Below are 17377 nucleotides of genomic sequence, written 5' to 3' on the forward strand. Positions count from 1 at the left end.
ATGGGATAAGTTGTCCTGGGATTATTTCTTATTGAGTGTTTGGTTTGTTATATTCAAAATAATATATATTGATAAATTTTAAGAACAAGTTGTTTGTTTACAAAATTACCCTTCACTTTATTTAAACTTTTTAAATATTTCTTTGTGAGCTTTAGTTATTCATTTTTTAAAATAAAACTTTTATTTTATTTAACTTAAATATTTTTGTTTATGTATTCCCATGATAAGTACCATGTGTATTTAAAAATATAACTTTTTTCTTATTTAGCTTAAAAATAGAACTTCCCTCTTAAGTTTATTAAAGAGAAGAAAATTTATGAGAAATCAAAATAAAATAAATATAAGAATTAGTCAAATAAATTCATAAATAAAAATTATATTTATATAGTATAATTTTTTAATAGAAAAATATTTATAATTATCATAAAAATAAGGAGTAGTAAATATTATTATACATGGTATTCAAAAAAATGTAAATATACATAAATGTAAAAAATGATGTATAAAAAGGATTTAAAGGGACATATTTGTCATTTACCTATTTTATCTCGGGATAAGTTATCCCGGGATTACTATACCACCCATGGGGAGGGATAACTTATCCCGGTACTAATTATTAATCCCGGGATAAGTTATCCCGGACTTGCCAACCAAACAACATAATTATTTTTTTATCCCATCATTATTTCCTTATCCCATCACTATTATTTCTAATCCCTCACACCAAACGAGCCCTTAGAGTGTCTAGTGAAATATATCAAATATCTAAAGCTATATATAATTTTGTTCCAACGTTAGCTAGTACACGTAGATACACCTTAACATGTACACTTGAGTCCGCCTCTGCCCCTAAACAAATCAGCCAAGTTTGAGTAAAGATAAATCAGACATATTCATGACCTCTTTTCACCTCTTAATAAAGCAATTGCTAATTAATGTTACAAAAGTCTTTATAAACTCAATAACAATATAATATACAAAACTAATATCATAACTCAAGCATACTTTGCTGAAACTGTACAAACAAAATTGTTCCCTGACCCTTCATCCAGATGGAACTTAGAAGTGAAAGCATATATATATAAAGCTACAAACATAACAATATAAGTGTAGTTGACGTTATTTTAATAATAAATAAATCAGGACCAAACATGTCCTCCATCCAACTTCTTCTGTTTCTTCTTCCTCTTCTTTTCTTGTTTTGTATCTTCCCTTGCTTCAATACGTTTCGCATTGCATGAGCGTATCTCCCATAATTTAGTCTTCACATCTCGAGATACAACACCCAACCGCATAGACATCAATTGCTGAGCAAAACAGAAAATTGTATACTCACGTCCTCGTGAACTTGGAAAAGCAGTTAACAAAATCAAAATCACAAAAACCTACCTCAAGATGACACATTGCAGCAAGGTTGCCACCAATGAGATCTTTGAATTCCTGTGGTAGTCACACATGAATTCATGTCAGAAATAGAATCCCCTATCGAGAAAAGTGCTTCTCCATTTACAAGCTTAGTTTATAAAAATGATAGTAGAATGGGGTGAGGTGTGCAGGTAGCAGCACACAAGTCATGGAGATGGCTGGAACCGTATCATCTTTTAGAAAAGATAAAGACATGCAACATCTTCAACTTTGATAAAATTTCTCTAAAAAGTCGCATAGCAAATGTACTCAGACAACTTACCTTAACTTTTGGAGGAACACTGTCTTCTAGACGGGTGACTAGGGGTTTGGCGGAGACAGTTGAAATCAGCTGGTGATGATGAAGTCGCACTACTATTGCTGCTACATTACCAACAAGCTCCACCTGAACAACGATAACTATTGTGAAATTCAAAATTCGACATAGCTTGTAAACAGCATAAGATACAAACTTCATTCAAGCAATGCATACATGATACAATTACAAGTTTGAAGACATAATACTACCTAGTTCATATGGGCGTGCAAGAATTTGCTGATTGGTAACCTAACTGTATATAAAACCAGGGAAAAAATTGCCGATTGCTACCAAGTACTGAGTACTGAAACAACACATTATCTACTCTTTGGAGATCGACCTTAACATGAGAAGATTCTTTGCAATTATTTTGTTTTCAAAAGCTCAAGCACAATATTTGTTTTATAACATAAATGCAACAAAATTCGACATCCCTGAGAGAAAATATTAACCTTATCTGGTATGAAGGCCCAACTCTCCAGGTACAAAAAGAGCTCCAAATTATCAGAAAAGGGTAAAGCCTGCAAGGATTATTTATATATATATAATATATATATGTGAAGACAAAATCAAAATTGACAGAATATAGACCATTTAAACTCAATTGAAAAAGACAAATTCAAAGAGACACCAAATGTTGATGTGCAAAGCTTGGAAAGTTGAAGTATGGATTCTGTGGGATTGAGTAGGATAACACATTATTCAAGTGAGATTTGTAACCCCCATCTCAACCATTAGAGCGATTAAATAAACTAAAGCTAGGTTTTTAATTGATGTCAGACGCTAACACATGCTAGATGATATGAGGTAGGAATGCTCACATAAGGTCATTTGGGATGCCTTCCATGTGGACGGATGGATTCAAGGCACATAACAAATTTTGAGTAAACCACACAACCATGTAAACTTGGTTAAGTTTTGTGCAAAAGATGTCAAAACCTTCCGCGTTCAATAGACTCCATTTCAACCACAGATAAGCTCTCTAGGAATAGAAACATACTAGTGTCCATAATCAAAGCAGGAAGTTCAATTATTGCTTGATTATATCTAATAACAAATATCATGTGTATCCATCCTCTAATGGTCTAATCTACACCTACGGGAAGAAGGGTCTAATCTATTTTTAAGTCATTTGACAATCAAGGCAGACATTGTTTAGTTGAAGCACTGCCAAGAATCCTCTTTTCAAAAAGCTTCAAAGAGGCAATGGCCAATGACATAGAAAACAGAGACCAATTATAAACGACAAAAGACAATGGTATGGAAAAATTATAGAACCCTCTCAGATTGAACTTAAGATTTCCATTTGGGATAGTTTTAAACTAATGTCAGTACCCTCGAAAAGATGTTCTCTCTCTTATTATGCACCATCAAAAGTCAAATGGGATAGACCAAAAAGCTTCCCATTATAAAAAATAAACCTAACCCGGAGAACACATCCAGGCATGGTGTGTCCACGCAGACTTAAGCTCAATAAAATATACATGGTCAAAGCTTTAGCCTCAAGTGTACGGAATCGCCTAGGTGACATTTGAATTGAGACAGTTAAAAACCACTTCAGGTCAGGAAGCAATTACTGAAAAAAATGAATTTCCTAAATATAATGAATTTTTTACTGAAAACAAACACTTACCAACAACACCTGTTCCAGATCATTAGTATGAACACTAGATAATGCACGAAGAATATAATCAGACGGAGAAAGCCCAAGCATGAGAATATTCGGTCTGAATGCTGAAACTCTGCCCTTTAATTTTTCAACCTACATATACAAACATTATTCGCTAGTCAAGAAATTACCACGTCAAAATTTCTGATAATGTTTCCTTTTTTATAATGAACTAGCAATGTATTACACTCCACATCCAACCACCCAGTTCTGAAGAAAAAGGAGAGGAAGGGAAAGACATGTATATTTAGATAACAACCTCTATTGGCCACCATTATTTAGTCATTCATTGAGTTTATCGACCCTTTGGCTTAGGATTAGTCAGATCTATTTCTCGATGGGGTGTGGAAGGGATATAACTCAGCGATACAGTATCACCTTGACGTTGTGTCAGAGCCTAATTATCCCTACGTCCAATGTGATTTTTTCTTTATAAATCTAATAAACTTATGAATTTTGTATCAAGTAGGTTTCAGTTTATAAAAGAGATTACATCAAAGCTAAAACCACTCTACTTTAACTTCATTCTCATAAAAAAAACAGACAGTGGAGGAAGAACAGTAAGAAGATGCTACAGGTAGCAGAAAGGAAACCTCATGTTCAGCAATACGCTTCCGTTCCCCATTTGCCATGTCCAGTGCTTCAATGATAGAATCTGTACCAGTAAGAGTTTCTTGTGTCATTTTCCCCGCTAAAGCCACAGCTCCCTCTTCTGGAAGTTCTTCCTTTATTGCATACTTATTCTCAAATGCATTGTCGGTTTCTAATGCAAACATCTCTTCCAATCTCTTTTCTTTCTCTTCCTGCAATTCCAAGTAGCAATTTACAATTACTCTCTTTAACTGTCTAAGACTGATGCAGTATTTGAGACACACAATATAATACCTCAATAAAAAGTTGTTCTTCGGTACGATCCCAACGTCGTATGGAACGATCATGTGATCCTGTAACGATAAAATCGCCGCGGTTGCTAATCGCAAGACACCAAACTTCAGCATGGTGACCTTCAAGAGTTAAAAGCAACTCAAACTTATCGGCATCCCAATACTTCACCAGGCGATCTTTTCCCACACTAAAAAAGTAATGGGTGTTACACACAAACTTAATTCCCATGACACTGCCATGAAAACAGAGTATCAACATTTATTAATTGTTAGCTAGTTGAATATTATAATACTAGAGAGTAATTACTGTTGTAATGAGGCACCTGTCAGCGTGCGCAAAAAGTGACTTATGAATATCCCCGAAAACTAGACCCCAAATTCTCACATTTTTGTCCGCGGAGCCAGTTACAAGAAGATCCCCATCTGAAGAAATATCCATACAGAATACAGGAAGATTATGACCGTAGAGCGAAAGAAAGAACTTGAGTGAATCCATATAGAAGACCTGAAAATAAATATCCCAATTTTTGAGTACTTCAACACAAGAGATTGCATGTCTCTCCTAACGAACCAGCAGATAGTAGGAACAAAACAACTAATTTCATCTTGCAACGTCTCATAATAGAATCCATATCAGGGACAGCAACACTAAAACATTGGGAAATTACCAAGTGTAACAACAAAATCCATATCAGGCAGAAGAACTTTTTGATGTTTTAGACTATTTGTGACAAAAGGCACAGATGGAGTCAGTCTAGTTTGTAATACTTTTGGAAGGGGGACTACTTTGATGTAGTATACTTGTGGATAAATAGAAGAAAAAGTTACCATTATCAAAAAAAAAAAAAACTGTTTTTTTTTTCTAATACATAAGCTTAGATGTAGCTCGTAAAGCATCAAAAATAAACATATGGTAAATAAGAAGCAACAAGTAAAATCAAACTCAGAATTGAACATAAAGATATGGTGAACAACACTATTGTAAAGCCTTAAAAACCTGATACGACAAGCAGCATTTGTTAGACCGTTACCTTTACTGTGTTATCCGACAAAGCAACAGCAACTAATTTACCATCAGGGCTCGCAGCCACGACTAAAACATCATCATTCATTTTTAAGCTCCTTCCAGGAGATGCAGTTAAATGCTTATACACCTGTATATCGAAAAATAGAACACATCACTAATTACCAGCAGGAAACAAAAGGCGTAGTTGTAAGAATGCCAATTAAGAAGAGTAAATTTACGTACTTCACCAGTCTTTTGTACGATTTGAAATTCCCAGAATTTAACATCGTGATCAGCACTGCCAGTGAGAAAACCTGTCCCATCTGGAATTAAAGCAATTGACTGAACAGAACCACCATGGGCTTCCACTACTTCCACACAAGTACCACTTCTAATGTCGATAATTTCTAAAGTACCGCCCTTTGTACCAACGACAGCATACTTGTTGCCCGGAACAAACAGTCCACAGAGACCATATCCTGAATCAATTGTGTGGAGGCAAGAACCAGTTGTAGGGTTCCATATTTTAATTGCATTATGACTAGTCGACATCAAAAGAGTGTTATCTGAGCTGAGAGTCACACTTCTGACATCAGCACGATGCCCCTGAATCTCAATAGCACTCAATTTAGTAGTTGAACTGCTTTCTATAGCATGAAATTCCAATAAGTTATTGTTCAAAGACAAAGCTAAGGTAGCCAGTGAATTCTTTGAAGTAACTGGGGAGAAAGAAATTGAGGAGATCTTCTTTCCAGCCCATAGGATCTGATGAAGCTTGAAGATATCCGGGACTGTAACAACAAGATTGCTGCCTCCTTCAGCTTCAATATCCGTCTCTCCTTTTTCCGTTGCCTCACGGCCTTCTTTGGCAGCTTTCTTCTCCTTTCTACTGATTCTTCTTTTTGCTTTGCATTTAGATTCAGACTCATCCAGCACACGGAATATTTCCACCGTCTTCCCTGCAACTTGACAAGCCAGCAGGTTTCCCGACTTGTTAAACTTCACTGTTGCAACTCTATCCTTGCTTTGCCGCTGAATTTCACCGAATGACTTAAGTACTTCCCATTTGTTTTCAGTAGGCAACTCCTTATTCATATCTGTTTTGTTTTCATGATTTATAGAGTAAAAACGAAGTTCAGGGTCAGCAGAACCGGTGACCAGATATTTTTCCTCGGGGTCAATATCTATGGACCATATTTCAGAATGATGACCACTTATAATCTGCATGCAATGTTGAGTATCAAGATCCCATGCCCTCAAAAACTTGTCCTTAGAAGCCGTGACGAGTTTGTTGCCAGAATCCAAGAAAACAAGATCAGTAACCTGCAAGCAACACAGTTGGCAATGGAACAAAATTTAAAAATTCACAAGTAGGCACGATGAAGTCATAAATGGAAGTACGTTATTCCTAGTTTGTTTGAAGATATTCATGAACCTGATCACGATGCCCTCGAAGGCGAAAAAGACCAGTCTCCGCCACCACATCCCACAAAATAATGTCATTATCTTTACCTCCTGATGCTAGTAATGATCCAAGCTTATTGTATCGAAGTGCCGTTACAGCCCCTTTATGCCCATTCAATGTGGTTTCACACATCCCTTTCTCGGAATCCCAAATTCTAATAGTTCCTTGAGCATAACCACTAGCTATCTGCAATTATGTCCAATTTATCACTATTAAAACAATGGGAAAAAAATCATAACATACACAATCTTTTCCTATGAAACATTGAGTATGAAACCAAGCCATTGACCTCGAAACACTGAATAGGTTTAGCTTTCGTGCTTTCCTACGCCCCAAATTATTATTATATTTTTGCAAGGCGTTACATTTTGAACCCATTTTTCATGTTATTTTATTAACATTATTTGGTTCTGGCAGAATATAAGAACAAAGGATGCTGGTTTAGCTGAATACAACTGAAGTTTAGCAATTATCGGCACAGAAAGAAAAAAACAGAGGCTAAAAAAATGAAGACGACTTACGCGGGATGATGATGATGAAATTGATGTGACAGCATTAGAGGGGGCTTTTGAGTTTGATGAAGGTAAAGGAGTTAGGGTTTTGGTGCAAAGACCCTGCCTCACATGCCATATGCCAATTTTCTCTAACGCCGGCACCAACAAGTGTTTGCCGGACGAATCATACGCAATCTTTGATTCAACCGATACTATAACCCCAAAACACGCCGCTGGTTCATACCGGAGATACGATTTCACCATGCTCTGATTGTTAGGGTTTAACTTTATCAGGGGTTTTGGATTATACTTTTTTTTAATTTATATTGATACATTCCAAACTCCAATGCTCTGACTGTTAGGGTTTAAGTTTATCAGGGGTTTTGGAATATACTTTTTTTTATTTATACATTCCTATGCCGCCTTTGACACCCAAATTTCAACCAAAAATAAATTAATTATTTATCGTAAAAAAATAAAAAAGGATAATATTTTACTATTTTATTTTCTTTAGCATTTTTCAGAAGAAATCAAGAAAACGCCATTTTACGTTCTTCTACGTTGTTAGCTAACACTCATAGTCATATATTATTTCATTTAAGAAATTTATTTTTTATATTTATATAATATCTTTTTGTTATTTTACGTTTATGTATGATTATTTTATTTATTATTTTGTATATAATAACTAGAAAAAAGTAACAAAAATATTTTTGCAAAATTAGAAAAAAAAAACAGCCCTCCAAAAAAAGGTATAATATTGATTAAAATTTTGAATATGTACATATTAAAATGGATTATAACTTATATCAACTTCTCAATTTCTTGAACTAAATTATATTGTTCTAATTCTATTACACTAAAACCTTATTAAATTAATACTCGATAAATTAATAATCTCTCTAAGATAATATATTTCTTCAGTCCTGACTTAGGCCAATGGGGAAATCACGCATTTCGATAAGATAATACGATAATATATTTTCTGAAGATCCCTATATAAATATATGGTTCCATTTGTTAGGGTTTTGTCCTGATTTTCTTACCTTATTTGAAAAATAAAATTCCTTAAAGAAAAGTCAAAGTATTACCATAAATATTTGAAATTTTTCTGAAAGGAAAATATAATATTATTTCATATTTTGTTTAAAGGTTTTGGAATAGCTAGTCCTTTTCTAGTAAGAAAAGGTTTTAGGACTCTATAAATATAGGTTTGTTTCTTCTAATACAATAACAATAACATCCACAATGTAGTCGTTTAAGAGTCTTGTTTATGATGAAATTTATTCTCTCTATAAATAAATGTTTGTTTCTTCTAATACAATAACAATAACATCCACAATGTAGTCGTGTAAGAGTCTTGTTTATTTTTTTCCTTAAAGAAAAGTCAAAGTATTACCATAAATGTTTGAACTTTTTCTAAAAGGAAAATATAATATTATTTCATATTTTGTTTATTCTTTCCTTTTAGGAAAATGTTTTGGAATAGCTAGTCTTTTTCTAGTAAGAAAAAGTTTTAGGACTCTATAAATATATGTTTGTTTCTTCTAATACAATAACAATAACATCCACAATGTAGTCATTTAAGAGTCTTGTTTATGAGGAAATTTATTCTCTCTAAAGTTTCAATATTTTTCTTTATATTAGTTTTGATATAATAATATTTTGATTTTTAGTATAAGTTTTTGTTATCTGTTTTATCAACTATATGATTTGCAAATTGTAAGCTTCCGCATGACGCCCTAATCACCCTTCATAACCCATTAAGTGGTATCAGAGCACATGGTTCAATGATCCAATGGTTCAACAAGATTGAAGAAAGGTTCAAGTGGTTTCAAATCAATTTGCAACAAAGTTGATGATAATAAAGATTTTTGTGCTACTACATGTGGAGAAAATTTTAAAAATATATTTTCAATAATATCCTGTTGCTCCATCGTTTAAACCAAAATTAACTTTCAACTCATGCTTACTTTAGAGCATGAGCTCCAACTTTCAACCCCTGCAAACTTTAATGCTCGGGCTCCACTTTTAACTCATACTCCCTCTGTCCCATTTTATATGACTCACTTTCCTTTTTAGTCAGTCCCAAAAAGAATGACACATTTCCATATTAAGTAACAATTTAACTATAAAATGTCTATTTTACCCTTAATGAAATGATTTACAGCCACACAAATTTCTATCATTCATTTTGGACCACAAATTTTAAAAGTCTTCCTTTCTTTCTTAAACTCCGTGCCGAGTCAAACTACCTCATATAAAATGGGACAGAGGGAGTATATCTTTACTTTTAACGCATGAGCTCCACTTTTAACTCATGCATCTTACTTTTAACGCATGAGCCCTACTTCAACTCATGCATATTACTTTTAACGCATGAGCTCCACTTTCAACCCTGTTCATAACTTTTAACACATTGCTTCAAATTTTTAACCCATATCAATTTTTAAATCATGATAAGCAGTAGTGATACATGAAGATTTTGTGAAGAACAAGATTATCAAGCATATGAAGAAGACGGATCAAGTTTTGTCAAGAAAATTCAGCCAAAAGAAGAGATTTGTTAGGGTTTTGCCCTGATTTTCTTACCTTATTTGAAGTTTATTTTTTTCCTTAAAGAAAAGTCAAAGTATTACTATAAATACTTGAACTTTTTCTGAAAGGAAAATATAATATTCTTTTATATTTGGTTTATTCTTTTCTTTTAGGAAAAGATTTGGAGTAGCTAGTCCTTTTCTAGTAAGAAAAGGTTTTAGGACTCTATAAATATAGGTTTTCTTCTAACACAATAACAATAACATCCACAATGTAGTCGTTTAAAAGTTTAGTTTATGGGGAGATTTTCTCCTAAACATATTTATGTTTTTTTAGTATTAGTTTTCAATATGTAGGTTGATTGACCAAACTATAATAATATTATATCTTTAGTATGTTTTTATGCGTCGTCTAATTTATCATCTTATGATTTGTAATTGTAAGCTTCCGTATGACGCCCTAATCACCTTCATAACCCAACACCATTAATATTATAAATTAATAATTCGTTAAAAGTACAAATATATCTAAGACAATTTAGTGAAATATGATTATATTGTGTTTTATTTTTTGTTAAAATTTAAATCTTGTTGAAGCTCTTCTTTAACTTTTCTTATTATATCTAAAGTTTCGATATTGTCTTTTTTAACTGCACCATAAAATTGTGAGAAGTTCTAAATGTAATCAGTGATTCCTAATTTTAACTGGTTCAAAGGTATTGTATCATCTTCTACTCTATCATCAACATTATTTTTTTCAATGGTATCCACAATTTTTTTTAAGCTCTGGACCTATGAACATGTATCATTTTCACTCATCCAACATGTTATTAACATCCATTTTATTGCGATAACCGAGATCATTAATCATGACCTCAAGTTCATGAATGACGTTTTCACAAGTGGATTCATTGAAATCCTTTGAGATTTCATCCCCAAACGAATTTTGCGATATCAAAACACTCTTTAAATTAATAAATATTAATTTACTGATTAAATAATATCTCTATAAAATAATAATAATTCATGGTCTCACCTATATTAATTTAGTGAGGTTTTACTATATATTAGCATTTGGTCATAAATTTTTAAATATTTTTGGCAAGCCATTTTTGGATGAAGTTTCACTATGCGTTTGATCATAGATTTTGGGAGAAACATTTGACTTTTTAAAAGATGATTTATACCCCTAAGTTCTAAAAATTATTAAAAATACTCGTAAGTTTGTATTATCATTTTATAATGAAAATGTTCCGTGAAAATTCATTACAACGAACATAACTAATATGAATTTGAAAAAAAGAGGAAAAAAACAAAAGGAAAATATCATTGATTTGTATACGAAAAACTACTATTATTACTTGTAATGGTGACTTCGAAGAGCAACCTCGGATAAAAATTGTATAAAATATGGATATAACCAAAACTATAGATGATGAGTGTTTATAAAAGAAATACTATAAAAGTTTAGGATAATTTTTAAATTATTAAAAATTCTCAAATACTAGAATTTGGGCCAATATTGTTGGCAAATAACTCAAGTAAAATTTGGGGAAAAATTGGCAAATAGTGTTTGTCCATACACTTTGTCATTATTTGGCAAATATTTTTGGCAAATAACCCAAATTTCCAAATATTAGAAAAAAACTAGTATTTGGGCCAAATCTCATAATTTGGGAACTTTTAATAATTTAAATTCTATACCAAACTTTTATCTTTTACAAAAACACCCTCTATAGTAGTTGCTTGCGTTGTTTTACATAAATTTTTTACGTTGAACATCAAAGTAGTGATGGAATATGCAGTGAATATGAAAGTGATGATATGGTTGTTGATGAAAATGATGAACAATCGGCTCAGGGTAACAAAGTCATGTGTTATGTAATCCAAACTTATTGTTAGTTTTGATAGTTTTTAAAACTTATGGGTATAAATCATATTTCTTAAAAAAGTGAAATATGTTTCCCAAACACTATGGTCAAACACATGGTGAAATTTCACCCAAATAATATTTGCTAAAGTACTTGGAAATCTATGATCAAACGCTAGCTAAAAGTTGGGAACTTGGATGTTCGCCAAATATATTGTCAAATAATGACAAATTATATAGCTAAACATTGATTCCCAAAAAATTTCCAAAACATATTTATGGTCAAACGGGTCCTTAGTTTAATATATAATAACAAATTTAAAATTGAATAATTAATTGGTTAAATATTAAAATCAAAAGAGAAGACTCCTAGGGTGTGTTTGGTATGGATCCAATTTTTTCATGTTTGGTTGGCTTAAATGTTTGAAAAATGTTTTCCAAATCAACTCATTTTCCTCAAATTTAAGGAAAATGACTTTCCTTTCAAAATTAAGGAAAATATTTTCCAAAACTCTACTTCATCCTATAATTTTTTTCTTACCCTACTCATACCCCGTACCCGACCCTACCACTAAACCCCTCCTCCCTGTCAAACAAAAAAGAATAAAAAAATTAAAAATTATTTTTAAAAAGTGTTTCAATTTTTAAGATTTTTTTTACCTCACCCAATCTCTACCACCCCTACTCCCTACCCCCCCCCCTCCCAAGAAAAAATTGTTTTTGAAATTTTTTTCCTAGGTCAGATCCTGGGTCAAATTTCAGGATCAAATTTTGGAACGGTCATCGGGGTCTTGTCCTAGTTTGGGTGTTGGGGTCGGGTCCTAGATCAATTATCGGGGTTGATTTTCGGATTAAAAATTATTTTCGTAAAGAGTATTTATTAGTCTCAAGCCAAAAATAAAAGATATTTTCTAAAAAATATTTTTCATTCACCAACCAAACATTAAAAAATATTTTCCAGAAAATATTTTCTACTCACCAATCATGAGAAAATAAGTTAGAAATCCACATGTTTTCCAAGAAAATATTTTTTAGGAAAACATTTTCCATCCTAGCAAAGACACCCCTAAACATGAAAGAAGTGCTTCAATTCCTAAACCGACTATTTTTTACTATTAAAAAACTCCTAAACTAAAAGAATACTTTAATATGGCATCTAAAAAGAAGTTAGAGAAATACATTTTAAATAAAATTATAGAATCGTTTGATGAAGAACAAAAAGTTCAGCCAATATTTTCAAGTCAAACAGACTCTTAGTATACGTGCAGCTTAGCAATTGTTATCAAAATTTATATTTAAAAGTGATAATCTTTTAATATAATGTATAACTTTAAAAATATTTGAAGTTGAATACATATGCCAACAAAGAAATGTTATACAGTATTAGTTTAATAATATAATGATAATTTGAAATTGAATAATTAATTACTTAAAATTAAAAATTAAAAAAAGACTCAAACATAATAACATGCGTAAATTTTCAATGATACGTAAATTTTCAATTTATTCATTAGATACATACACACTTAATAAGATACAGTGATATAAACTAAATACATATAATTGTATCTCAATAATGATACTATCGTCAATATCGAATTTGATAAATCTATTGGGCTTGAAATCTTTGGTTACAACGATACCCATTGTCTTTGTGAGCGAAAGGTGTTTCCCCTTGCGAGAAAAAATGGTGGACTCATGGGGAATTGGTTTGAGTGTGAGAAAATCAAAGGCTAAGAATTTGATGTGTGTGTTGACAAGCTGTGAGCATCCATTTTAATGAAGTGTTTCTTCTAGGTAAAGTTTGACTCTTAGGAAGAGGAAAAGTTAGAGTTTGAGCTTTATCCTAACTCATACTCTCTAAGATAAAAATATATGTTTTTAATTAAAACACTGATTTGAAGTTTAAATGTGAAGATAATTAATCAATCCTAGTTTTAAGGATATGGGTATTGATTGTATCTTCAATAATATATGATATAGAATATTAAAAGTGATAATATATGTAATTGTTTAAAAGTAGAGGTAAAATTAGTATATATGGTAGTGATGTATGCCTAATGAAATAGTTTATCCTAAAAAAATCACCTTACCAATATTGATTTTGAAAAAGAAAACCTAAGTTATGTTTTTCCTCGTTTTTTCTCCTATTACTACGTTTTATGTTCATGTTAGAAAAAATTACGCAAAATGACAAATATTTATAGTATATTACTCTTCATAGCTATAATTTCAGATATTTATGATTCCCGGTTAAAGTTTCTTAAATTTGCTATTCGGTTTCTAGTTGTATAAATTCAGAATTTGTATAATTCAATTTCTAACGGTATAAATCCAAATTTTGTATATGTTTACCCTAACTATTTGTATACAGTGGCAGAGCCACCATATCTTTAGGGGGTTCATCCGAACCCCCTTCGGCAGAAAATTATATTATTTTTACATGGTTAAAATAATTTTTTAGGTATATATAGTAGATGTCGAACCCCCTTAGTCTACTTCGTGTATCTATTTCTTCAGATTTTGAACCCCCTAATTAAAATTTCTAGCTCCGCCACTGTTTGTATACCATTTGTTGAGACATTTGATTTGTATAAGTTATGAAAAAAATCATAATAAATTACCCTGTTTGTATATTGACAAACGAAATATACAAATGGAGGTTTGAAAATTTTATATGGCAACGAAATGTACAAACGAAATTCTGAAAAATTCCTAAATGTATAAATACATAATTTGAATATACTTACCTTGCCCTTATCGAGGCCGGCAACAAACGATTATACGCCCCTTGAAAATACTCTCTCATCATCAAGGTTAAGCGCGGATCTAAATGGAGGTCGGAGTTTCCTTTGTCAAAAAATTATATGAGAAAATAACATTGTATATATAAAATTGGGATAAGGGTCTGAAAAATACCCCAACTTTGGTCGGATTTGCTGTTGCGATTACTAAACTTTTATGAGAACCTATTACCTCCCTAGACTATTTAATACCGTATTTTAAACATATATATATTTGTCCACGTGGACATAAAAAATAATGCAAAATTATAAATAGTAATGTGTGCACGTGGGGACATATATACCTTTAAAATACATTATTAAATAGTTCAGGGGGGTAAAAAATACGGTATTAAATAGTTTAGGGAGGTAATAGGTCCTTATGAAAGTTTAGTATCGCAACAGAAAATTTGACCAAAGTTAAGGTATTTTTCAGACACTTATCCCTATAAAATTAAGTTCTATTTTCATGAGAATATTTATTAAAATGAACCCCTCAACCTTGTGATTCCCAATTTTGCCAACCCTCACAACTCCATTCTTAATCCTTGTCTCACTGTTTGTGTATGAAGAAAAGTTGTGAAAGAGGAAAAACAAAGAGAGAATTAATGGGTCAAACCCCCATTTGGTGGATAAACTATAGCTCCTACATTTTGAATTTTTGGGATCTTCTTCTATTACCTCAATTTTGTCCAAAATGAGATTCACGACAATTTACTGCCATAAATCTTATGAGCTTGAAACGGAGTGTTTTTTCTTTGTTGGAGATATATGTTTTTTTCTTAAAAAACAGTACATGGAATGCTTGGATGTAAAAGTTTATATCTTCTCATATTTATATTGTTTTGGGAAAAAAGTCTGAAATATATTTGAATTTTGATCGAAATTGTTGTAACTAGGGGTGTGCAAAAACCTATTTAACCAATAAACCGAACCGAAAAAAACACTATTGGTTTATTGATATTGGGTTATTGGGCTAACGGATTTTAAACGGTTTTGTAAAATTTTTTATTGGGTTATTGGTTCGGTTTCCGGTTTTATAATTTTTGTTAATGGTTAAACCGATAACCCAATAAGATTATACTAAATTTACTAGTCTTATTGTTAATGATTAAACGATTGTTACTTTCACACTTTTTCCTTTGAATGTGTCTAGTGTCTAAACTTGCAAGAAAATGATTGTTACTTTTATGATTATTACTTTCATGCCAAATGCTGGAAAAATCATATGGTTTATTTGAAAATTTTCTTATCGTGTATATAATATATATGAGTATTTTCTTATTGGTTAAACCGAAAACCGAACCGTTAAGTACCATAAACCGATTAACCAAAAACCGATAAGAAATATGTTATTGGTTTGGTTATCGGTTTGACATATTTACAAACCGAAAACCGATAAACCGAACCAATAACACCTAGAACCGAACCGACCGATGCGCACCCTTACATAGTACCCCCTAGATTATGACCGAAATCGTTGTAACGATATCAAACTTTGGAAATGACCTTTTACCCCCTGCACTATTTAATAATGTATTTTAAAGGTATATATGTGCCCATGTGGACATCATAAATATTTCATAATTATAAATAGTAACGTGTCCATGTGGGCACATATATACCTTTAAAATACACTATTAAATAGTGCAGGGGGTAAATGGTCCTCCATAAAGTTTGGTATCGTAATAACAATTTCGGCCAAAGTTAAAGTATTTTTCAGATCCTTTTCCCTATTATTTTTATTGGGTAGAATATTGCTAAATAGATTCAGTCAAACAACTCTAATTCTTTTATGTTATGTTTCTATTTAGAGGATTCATGTATGCTATTAACCTATAATTGTAACACCTCGAAAATTGAAAGTTGAATTGAAAAGGAAAAGTTACAATTTTTTTTGTTGAGGCAGTGTCCTACGCAAGCCGCCTATGGGCCGTATGTAGGAAGGTAGTCGTAGGATTGAGTTGAGCTTTGAAAAATGTCAAGTCTCTGAGAAATTTTACTTGTTTCATGCAATGAAAGATTTAATTGCGGGTAGGAGGGTATGTGTTGTTGAGAAAGGCAGAGTTGCCAGTTGAAATGGGTGAAGAGGATCAAGCCACACAACATGTTCAAGGGGGTTGTCGTTACACTCAAATCAATGCGATTGGAGATCCTAGTAATTTTAAAAAAAAAAAACATACAACAGTAAAATCTCTATAAATTAATATAGGTGGGACCATGAAATTTTATTATTTTATAGAGATATTATTTAATTGATAAATTAATATTTATTAATTTAAAAAATGGTTTAAGATTTAATGAAGGTTAATTTTGATTATATCAAAATCATTGTATCTTACTAATTTATGTATCATATTTATTGTAATCACATAAAAAAAATACTATACATAAAGTACAATGAATACATCAAAATCATTGTATCTTACTAATTTATGTATCATATTTATTGAATTTTGTCACTATCGTGCAGTATCATATTTATTGAATTATCACTATCATGCAAACAAAACAATATGGATAACAAGTGTGTTTTTTGATGAATATATTCGTTGGTTTGACCACAAAATGCATGGTAGACGAGATTTGCTTATGGTAGAAAATTGTGTAGCTCATAATAGAAATATTGAAGGACTACAAAATGTTGAATTATTTTTCTTGCCACCCAACATGACATCTAAAATTCAACCTTTTATGATGCTTGGATAATAAAAGCTTCCAAGATGTATTATCGTAATAGATTTTATCGTAGAATATTAGAAGGCTATGAAGTGGGACAAACTAATCAAGCAAAGATTAATGTTTTGGATGCTATCAATTTTGCAATCCCTACTTGGACAACAAATGTTTAGCAAGATACAATAGCAAATTGTTTTCGACACTATAAAATTCGTTCGGGGGATTCAATCTCGGAGAATTTGAATGATGCACTTGTCAAAACGTCAT

General features: G+C 31.8%; 1 protein-coding gene across 1 annotated transcript; it reads right to left on the minus strand.

The window, feature by feature from the left end:
• Positions 1-932: 932 nt before the first annotated feature.
• LOC102582969 (WD repeat-containing protein 3-like) lies at positions 933-7630 on the minus strand. Its single transcript, XM_006367141.2, has 12 exons — positions 7269-7630; positions 6718-6933; positions 5526-6605; positions 5308-5430; positions 4600-4781; positions 4278-4509; positions 3986-4195; positions 3357-3485; positions 2176-2244; positions 1688-1810; positions 1390-1440; positions 933-1307 (listed from the first exon to the last, which is right to left on the minus strand). The coding sequence occupies exons 1-12, from the start codon at positions 7503-7505 to the stop codon at positions 1140-1142; spliced, it is 2820 nt and encodes a 939-aa protein (XP_006367203.1). The 5' UTR covers positions 7506-7630; the 3' UTR covers positions 933-1139.
• Positions 7631-17377: the final 9747 nt, after the last annotated feature.

The sequence above is a fragment of the Solanum tuberosum genome, unplaced genomic scaffold, assembly GCF_000226075.1.
Source record: "Solanum tuberosum cultivar DM 1-3 516 R44 unplaced genomic scaffold, SolTub_3.0 scf00743, whole genome shotgun sequence".
Taxonomy (NCBI): Eukaryota; Viridiplantae; Streptophyta; class Magnoliopsida; order Solanales; family Solanaceae; genus Solanum; species Solanum tuberosum.

Coding starts and splice junctions, on each gene's coding strand:
- LOC102582969 (XM_006367141.2), bottom strand. CDS start 7,505: ATGGTGAAATCGTATCTCCGGTATGAACCAGCGGCGTGTTTTGGGGTT. Junction 6,606..6,717: donor TTCGAGGGCATCGTGATCAG/GTTCATGAATAT, acceptor TGTTGCTTGCAG/GTTACTGATCTTGTTTTCTT. Junction 5,431..5,525: donor TCGTACAAAAGACTGGTGAA/GTACGTAAATTT, acceptor TTCGATATACAG/GTGTATAAGCATTTAACTGC.